We start from the raw sequence: 9,874 nt of genomic DNA, 5'->3' as shown, positions 1-9,874 counted from the left end.
TGATTAAATCATCTGCTAAATTAATAAATGCATCTTAAAGTGAAGACTTAGCATGTATGATTAAACAAACTGTAGCAGAAGACACAAAGTATGATACCAACACTTTATTGGCCAAATGATACAACTTGCCATGTTGCAATCAAAGACACATTATTAAAGAACTTAAGTCACTTTGAAGCTTAACATGTTTGCAGTTTACACATTTCCCAGCATCCGGGTTCTCTCATGGGGAAAACATTTACCACAAGTTCACACTACTATTGATTAACATTTTTATAACGTGTTTCTCAGGATCACTTCCACTGAGAGATATCATCAAATTGAACATGAGCTCTTGCATACTCCCTTGAAAAGAAACAAATGTACTAAAAGCACATGATGTAACACCAAAAAAATCAAAACTGAAAAATCATAACCAAAGTGATCATAGTGCTGTAGAAACAGACCGCTATAAAGGAGCTAACTGGTGTATCATGGGCATCAAAGAAAGAGCAGGCAGCTGGAGGATTAGCATCTACGCCAGCGCTCTCAGCTCTACCACAATCTCCTGATGCTCATTTCCACAATATGTGCGTGTATATGTTTGATGTTCCCCACACTCCAATTCATGCTTGGCAGTATGGTCCGTCTCAAGTGAAGAAGAGTGGTGGCACAGCACTTTGCTGGGGTGTGCTTTCCTTGACCCAACCATCCCCTGACCTGTCCTCCTTTGCCTTCTTGTCTTCCTCTCTCAGGCCTTGATCTCTGTTGGAGGGCAGTACAGCACTTCAGAGTTCTCTGATGACAGCTCCTCTGTAAGAAACAGAGAAAGGTTAAGCAGTGTTAAGCTACCAACTACTCAACATAAAAATTTGTTAAGCTAAGCTAAAAGCTACACTTCAGAGAAAGTAGCAAGTTACACTACAAGCTGCACAACAAAAGTACATTTAAGCTACTTCATATTTCTTTCAACCAGATGCACAGAGAATACGGTCACAGACAGAGCATCTAAAAGACGTATTCACATCACGTTTATCAAAGCCATGGTACAGTATACTACAATTTAGTGCAATACAGTATACAGCTTTACAGTATGGTGCAAAACGTACAGTATGTCCATGTAAAAAAACATGTAAATTCATATTTAGACTACCTATAAAAAAAACAATGCGTTCAGCATGTTAAATCACTATTTCTTTGCATTTAATTTTTCATATTTATAATACTACCACTACAAACCCATACCCATTTGAACACATTCTTGTATACAAACTCTATGTATGCATGTGTATATATATGTGTGTGTATGTATGCATGCATGCATGTGTGTGTATGTGTGATATATACACTCACCTAAAGGATTATTAGGAACACCATACTAATACTGTGTTTGACCACCTTTCGCCTTCAGAACTGCCTTATTCTACGTGGCATTGATTCAACAAGGTGCTGAAAGCATCCTTTAGAAATGTTGGCCCATATTGATAGGATAGCATCTTGCAGTTGATGGAGATTTGTGGGATGCACATCCAAGGCACGAAGCTCCCGTTCCACCACATCCCAAAGATGCTCTATTGGGTTGAGATCTGATGACTGTGGGGGCCATTTTAGTACAGTGTCATGTTCAAGAAACCAATTTGAAATGATTCGAGCTTTGTGACATGGTGCATTATCCTGCTGGAAGTAGCCATCAGAGGATGGGTACATGGTGGCCATAAAGGGATGGACATGGTCAGAAACAATGCTCAGGTAGGCCGAGGCATTTAAACGATGCCCAATTGGCACTAAGGGGCCTAAAGTGTGCCAAGAAAACATCCCCCACACCATTACACCACCACCACCAGCCTGCACAGTGGTAACAAGGCATGATGGATCCATGTTCTCATTCTGTTTACGCCAAATTCTGACTCTACCATCTGAATGTCTCAACAGAAATCGAGACTCATCAGACCAGGCAACATTTTTCCAGTCTTCAACTGTCCAATTTTGGTGAGCTCTTGCAAATTGTAGCCTCTTTTTCCTATTTGTAGTGGAGATGAGTGGTACCCGGTGGGGTCTTCTGCTGTTGTAGCCCATCCGCCTCAAGGTTGTGCATGTTGTGGCTTCACAAATGCTTTGCTGCATACCTCGGTTGTAACGAGTGGTTATTTCAGGCAAAGTTGCTCTTCTATCAGCTTGAATCAGTCGGCCCATTCTCCTCTGACCTCTAGCATCAACAAGGCATTTTCGCCCACAGGACTGCCGCATACTGGATGTTTTTCCCTTTTCACACCATTCTTTGTAAACCCTAGAAATGGTTGTGTGTGAAAATCACAGTAACTGAGCAGATTGTGAAATACTCAGATCAGCCCGTCTGGCACCAACAACCATGCCACGCTTAAATTAATGCTTAAATCACCTTTCTTTCCCATTCTGACATTCAGTTTGGAGTTCAGGAGATTGTCTTGACCAGGATCACACCCCTAAATTCATTGAAGCAACTGCCATGTGATTGGTTGATTAGATAATTGCATTAATGAGAAATTGAACAGGTGTTCCTAATAATCCTTTAGGTGAGTGTATGTATGTATGTATGTATGTATGTATGTATATATATATATATATACACATATACACACACACACACACTATTCTTCTTAACGTGTAATTCTCTGTCTTGCTGTGTGCACTGGAAGCTTCTGATCAGAGGCCAAATTTCTTGTGTGTGAGCACATCTGTGCAATAAAAATTGTATATCTAATGGTATCAGATGTTAATACTATGGTACTTTGAGATAAAATTACCATATTTATGTACTATATGGTTCATTTACATAATACTTCAAAGAATACCTTGGTTATATGATTACCACATTCATATAATTGAATGTATTTACATTTATGCTTTTGGCAGACGCTTTTATCCAAAATGACTTACAGTGCCCTTATTACAGGGGCAATCCCCCCTCGGTATTTTATAATGTTGGGAAGTGAGTGCACACACCAAATGATTCAGCAATGCTCACGCATGTGCTGGGGAGTCATTCAGATGAATGGGTGAGTCATTCAGATTGAATTGCAAACAGATACAGACTTCTTAACTATAAGGTGTGACCAATTCATTGTAAAGAATGGACTCAGATGAGCGATTCGTTTGTGAGTCGGACATCTTTAGTTCTGATTGCAATGTGAAGTATTTACCCATGTACCTGGAATCTACATGCCTGAGCGAAGCTACCACCTCACGGGTTATGAGTATGCTGCAAGTTATGGTATTTTATCAACAGATCTGTTTTTATAAAGCCATGTATGAGGCCTATTATTAACAGCCCTGACTATTTGTTTAGGCTTATGACTAATAGAACAATCCAGGCTATTTTTATATAAACTCACCAGGCAGGACACACTTCCACAAGCCATATGTTTTCCCTACAGCAGTCTGCCACAGACGCAAAGTTCCATCTTCTGAACCACTGGCATAAAGCTCTCCGTCAGGACTAAACCTGACACAGTGAACAGGCCCGAAGTGGCCCTTATATGACTCTGAAAGGGAGACAAATAACTTCATTGTATTTTTATTAACGAGCATAAACAAAGATTATTAAATGCTGTAAAAATGTAGTTCATTGTTAGTTCATGACACCTAATGCATTAACTAATGTTGGCACCTTATTTTAAAGTGTTACTGTTATTTCTTTACAAGTTGACTATACTCCTACCCAATTCCTCTTTGGTACTGTAGTCAAATTTGTAGAGTTTGAAGTCATCTCCTCCAGCTACAAAGAAGTCTTTCTCAGGGTGAAGCGAGGCAGAGTGAATGGAAGCAGGGGCATCTACTGTCTTGATAAGTTCCAGACTGCAGAAAACAGAAGCATTTATTTTGGCTTTATCAGTTCTCAGTAAATTTTGAAGGCTATTTTGAAGGCAGTCTTCAAGGTAATATTTGGTTAACATATTGGGTGCTAGTCTTAAATTGTCAACTCTGTTTTTGCTTTTCTTTACATTGTATTAAAGTTACCAGGATTAAGGCTGACAGAGTTTACTGGCGCTCTGATGTCAAGACAAACCCATATGACTTTCTTCACACAAAAGGAAATGCTAGGCAGAGTTTTTGCCCAAGTCACCATTCAAAAATATGCAATGTAAGTGAATGGTGACCGAGGCTAACATTCTGCCTAAGATCTCCTTTTGTTTTTCATGAAAGAAAGCCCCTTTCCCTTTAAAATTAAGTCACTTTAAAATGTGATGTGAAGCTGTCTACCTGTTAGTTTTGTAGAAGGCGATAGTTCTCCCATAAGTGATGAGGAAAATATCCCCATCAGGAATATACTCCATGCTGGTGACAGATGCATCAAACGAAAGAGTCTTCACAGCCTCATTGGTGTTCTTGTCCCAAAGTCTACAAATAAGAACATACAAAAATAATTAAGACAAGGCAATAACAACAACAGATAATTTACTCATCATCTTGATCCATGTGCATTAAAGAAGCAAAGTCACAAAGCTCATATTTATTAGCTTGTGATACATTTTTTGTCTCCTATAAGGCTCAATGACACTGAAGTAACCATTATGGACACACACCTGATAGTTTTGTCATCAGCAGCTGAGAGAATCTGTTGGTCATTGTTACACCACAGAGCTTTCTTTATAGCAGAGGTGTGGCCTGAAATCTCCTGGGGTTCTGCAAACACAAATGTCATAAAGCCAATATTAGCCATACAGGTTTTATTTTTGGCATTTGTAACAGGAATTGGGTTTTTGAAATTTGCCATTTAGGCTTGCAAACAAAACAAGTTGAAGGAACACAGCAGTAAAGAAAATAACATGTCATGGACTCTTCATACCTGCTTCAGGTTTGCTGAGGTCATAGATGCGCAGTACTTTATCATTCCCTGCCGTCAGGAGACAGTTACTGTCCTGGTGATTAAACGGATAATGGTGAATCATGTGTACATTCAGGTTCCAAGTACTTGCGTCCGTAGTACACATGTAATAATAAAATAATGTGACATCATTGTTACCTGTGTGAAGTTCACAGATTTCACAATGTGCTTGTGTGCCAGGGTGAGGACCTCATCTCCAGTGACAGCATCCCACACCTTTCTGTAAGATTTACATTTAAAAAATGGAAACATGTTTCTGCAGTGTGTCCTAAACTACTGCTATTTTGCGGGTGGTATAACACTGGCTGCCTTCAGTGTATATTCACTCTATTAAATTGCACCCACATTATCTATTTGGTGCTAGTACTTACGCCGTAAAATCTGCTGCAGCAGTAGCGGCTTTTGTAGCTTCTTTATTTAAGGTGGCACCCCAGACAGCACCCTTGTGACCCAAGAACGTCCCGATCCAGTCCCCTGTGTCTCCCTGGCGCAACATAGGTTTACCATCTCCATGGGGCACAATACAGAACAAAAATTATGAAATTAACAACACAATTAATAAAAAACACAGTCACTTATCAGCAAGGGATTCGGGTTGACAAACAACGAATGATTGGGGGAACTAACTAGTGTCCAAGAGAACACCTACCTTTACAAGCACTAATAAGGAAATATCCATAAGGGGTTATTCCACTGAACGCCAGATCCACAACTGGTCTGGTGTGGCCAGAGCAAGTGAGAGGAGTCTGTCTCATAGCCATACTCACTGGACAAATGGACCTGGATAAATGACAGTATACATGAGAGCTGGACCATCCACGATACATAGCTACATATATAAATGACCATATAACAGATGTGAAGGCTAACACAAGCTTGGTTAGCCAGAAATTCAAATACCTTGCAAAGACAGCAAAACAATGTCACACACCAGTACACTGTGGCCAGTTAAGTGTCGAGGATGATTGTGTAGCTCAGAGCTGCACTCCCAGCTAAAGTGCTGTGCCACCAGCTAAACGAAGTGCAACTCGTGTGGGTGAGTGTGTGGATGTGAGAGTGTGAGCTAAACTTGAGCCCTCGCTAACGCTACAAGAACATAATGGAAGCACTAGTGTGACGAACCGCCATCATTTCCGGCCCGCAATGCGACGAGATTGGTCAGAGTAGTGTCATGTGATGGGCTACAGAAACGATTCATTATTAGGTTTTATTTACACGCGAAGCGTTTATTAATTTTAAGGTTATGGTAATCATTAAAGGTGCTAAAAATACACTGTTTGAATTTATTCAGTGGGTGAAAACACACCAGGCCTTGTATATAGGAAGTATACCTTTTGAGCCATGGAGCGCCACCTGCACTGCAGGAGGTTAACACATTTTCGGTGTTTCTTGTAAAAGAAACTGGTCACAATCAAAACCACTTTCAAGGCAAGCCAGTCCACTCGGCGGCAATATTTGGAACTCTCCTTGGCAGCTATTGTCTATGGATAAATGTGGCATAAATGTACAGCTCCTAACTACTTGAATGGGGAAAGACCAAAATACCCAAAACACTTCGTCAATATTACGATCAAAGAGCATAATTAAAATCAGAATTTCAATCTGGCAATATTGTATAATAAATTGTGCTTCTTTAGCTATAAAACGCCATTTTCAGACAGATCCAGATAATGCGCATGCGCGTTCCCGAGTTGACGGACAGGCGATGTCTGAGTCTAAAAGGTGATTGGCTCTTTAACATGTAAGGCGGGACTTCGTTTTTTACATCCGCCATATTGGGCTTTCCAATTCATCCCATTCATTTGAATACAAATGGTCTGTCTTGGGCAAAACAGCCTTTGTCACGAGTCATAACGTTAGGCTACACCTGACAGGATGCAGCTAGAAATGCTTTACTTAAAAATGTCCAAATGTAAACAGTGCGTCCAAGCATAACTGTTGTAAAGTTCTGTTGTTATCACACCCATGATGACAAGCCAGTGTATCCTCTCTGCTCACTTAATAGTTTCACTCTCAGTGCCATGGGACATGTTCCTGTTATACAACACAGGGAGAAATTTCTAGAAAGACTAGAAAATAAATAAATACAAACGATTATAACTTGACAACGTAAAACTACTATTAATAAAGCTGTAGTCTTTTATAAATACATTTACCCACACTATATCTATATCTTTCTATATATGTTTTAATCTATATTAAATTATTCAAAGTAATGATTTCCATTAATACTGAAAGTGCCACAGACGTTATCTCTTTGAAAATACGTCTGAGGGCCATTCTAGGCCCTGAAAGATGACAGTGAGCACACATTTTTATGATCTGGAAATAGAAAAGCAAACACCGACTCCTCTCTACCTGAGTAATTGTCTTGGTGACACAGTCACGCAGAGGCTTTGATGCAAAGCAGTGTGAGTCACACAGTACCAGCATGCACCGCGAGAGACTCAAAACACACAGGGTTGGGATCATCAGATAGCGATAAGAATGTTGATTCGTTGTGGCGAATCGGTTTAAATGAGTTGTTCACTTCAATGAACCGATTCGCTTGAGTCATCGATAAAAATGATACATTTGTTGTGAAATAATGCTCTTTATCACTATATTTAAGATTAAAGGAATATTCTGGATTCATTTAACAGCATTTGTGGCTTAATGTTATTGGGTACCACAAAAAACTAATTTGACTCGTCTCTCTTATTTAAAAAAAAAAAAAGCAAAAATCGAGATTACAGTGTACAATAATTTATTTAAAGCACTTACATTCATTATTATGTTAAAACTCTTGTATTATTTGAGCTGTCAAGTTTTCGTCATTTTTACAGTCATTTTAAGGTTTGTTTACATCGTCACGATAAGAAAGTTGTAAAATTGTCTATTGCTTTACACAGAAAAGGTTAGTAAGCTCTTTTTATCCCACTAAAATCATGTTAACACATATTGTTTTCATATTGTGGCTATATATTTGTAATGGTGTTTAACGTTTACAGATTGGCTCCATTCACTTCCATTAAGTGCCTCACTGTAAACCAGTTTATGCTTTCGAGTCTAAATACACTTTTGTGGTAATCAACATTATGCCACAAATGCTGTCGATTGAGCTTAACTTGTATTGAACCTGGAATATTCCTTTATGGAATATATATATATATATATATATATACAGTGAGGAAAATAAGTATTTGAACACCCTGCTATTTTGCAAGTTCTCCCACTTGGAAATCATGGAGGGGTCTGAAATTGTCATCGTGAGGTGCATGTCCACTGTGAGAGACATAACCTAAAAAAAAATCCAGAAATCACAATATATGATTTTTTAACTATTTATTTGTATGATACAGCTGCAAATAAGTATTTGAACACCTGAGAAGATCAGTGTTAATATTTGGTACAGTAGCCTTTGTTTGCAATTACAGAGGTCAAACGTTTCCTGTAGTTTTTCACCAGGTTTGCACACACTGCAGGAGGGATTTTGGCCCACTCCTCCACACAGATCTTCTCTAGATCAGTCAGGTTTCTGGGCTGTCGCTGAGAAACACGGAGTTTGAGCTCCCTCCAAAGATTCTCTATTGGGTTTAGGTCTGGAGACTGGCTAGGCCACGCCAGAACCTTGATATGCTTCTTACAGAGCCACTCCTTGGTTATCCTGGCTGTGTGCTTCGGGTCATTGTCATGTTGGAAGACCCAGCCTCGACCCATCTACAATGCTCTAACTGAGGGAAGGAGGTTGTTCCCCAAAATCTCGCAATACATGGCCCCGGTCATCCTCTCCTTAATACAGTGCAGTCGCCCTGTCCCATGTGCAGAAAAACACCCCCAAAGCATGATGCTACCACCCCCATGCTTCACAGTAGGGATGGTGTTCTTGGGATGGTACTCATCATTCTTCTTCCTCCAAACACGGTTAGTGGAATTATGACCAAAAAGTTCTATTTTTGTCTCATCTGACCACATGACTTTCACCCATGACTCCTCTGGATCATCCAAATGGTCATTGGCAAACTTAAGACGGGCCTTGACATGTGCTGGTTTAAGCAGGGGAACCTTCCGTGCCATGCATGATTTCAAACCATGACGTCTTAGTGTATTACCAACAGTAACCTTGGAAACGGTGGTCCCAGCTCTTTTCAGGTCATTGACCAGCTCCTCCCGTGTAGTTCTGGGCTGATTTCTCACCTTTCTTAGGATCATTGAGACCCCACGAGGTGAGATCTTGCATGGAGCCCCAGTCCGAGGGAGATTGACAGTCATGTTTAGCTTCTTCCATTTTCTAATGATTGCTCCAACAGTGGACCTTTTTTCACCAAGCTGCTTGGCAATTTCCCCGTAGCCCTTTCCAGTCTTGTGGAGGTGTACAATTTTGTCTCTAGTGTCTTTGGACAGCTCTTTGGTCTTGGCCATGTTAGTAGTTGGATTCTTACTGATTGTATGGGGTGGACAGGTGTCTTTATGCAGCTAACGACCTCAAACAGGTGCATCTAATTTAGGATACTAAATGGAGTGGAGGTGGACATTTTGAAGGCAGACTAACAGGTCTTTGAGGGTCAGAATTCTAGCTGATAGACAGGTGTTCAAATACTTATTTGCAGCTGTATCATACAAATAAATAGTTAAAAAATCATACATTGTGATTTCTGGATTTTTTTTTTTAGATTATGTCTCTCACAGTGGACATGCACCTACGATGACAATTTCAGACCCCTCCATGATTTCCAAGTGGGAGAACTTGCAAAATAGCAGGGTGTTCAAATACTTATTTTCCTCACTGTATATATATATATATATATATTGTTGTTAACAGGAATAAAAACAATGCTGTGAAGGACAGATATAAAGTTGTATAAATGTCCTTGTAGTGAAACTGTCTATTGATTTCTTTTTTAAAATATATATTTTCAAATTTCATCAGAAATTTTAATAAAAAAAAAAAATAAAAAATGGGTACAGTCCATTGAAGATCCCTCACAGCCTCGTTGTCGTTCTGGGCCAAAATTAAAAATTTCGCTTCACTAAAATCAAGAATTTCGAATG

The 9,874-nt window shown here is 39.6% G+C and overlaps 1 protein-coding gene across 1 annotated transcript; it reads right to left on the bottom strand.

The window, feature by feature from the left end:
- Positions 1–96: 96 nt before the first annotated feature.
- On the bottom strand, positions 97–5,989 carry LOC127637591 (serine-threonine kinase receptor-associated protein-like). The gene is made up of 10 exons (XM_052118729.1): positions 5,744–5,989; positions 5,493–5,623; positions 5,215–5,350; positions 4,982–5,063; positions 4,805–4,877; positions 4,542–4,641; positions 4,219–4,356; positions 3,677–3,813; positions 3,351–3,500; positions 97–792 (listed from the first exon to the last, which is right to left on the bottom strand). Exons 2-10 carry the CDS (start codon positions 5,602–5,604, stop codon positions 731–733), a joined length of 990 nt encoding a protein of 329 aa, XP_051974689.1. The 5' UTR covers positions 5,605–5,623; positions 5,744–5,989; the 3' UTR covers positions 97–730.
- Between the last annotated feature and the right edge of the window lie 3,885 nt (positions 5,990–9,874).

The sequence above is a fragment of the Xyrauchen texanus genome, chromosome 45 (assembly GCF_025860055.1).
Source record: "Xyrauchen texanus isolate HMW12.3.18 chromosome 45, RBS_HiC_50CHRs, whole genome shotgun sequence".
Classification (NCBI taxonomy): Eukaryota; Metazoa; Chordata; class Actinopteri; order Cypriniformes; family Catostomidae; genus Xyrauchen; species Xyrauchen texanus.
The sequence above is the reverse complement of the archived record's forward strand: the minus strand, read 5'-3'. Positions and strand labels throughout refer to the sequence as shown.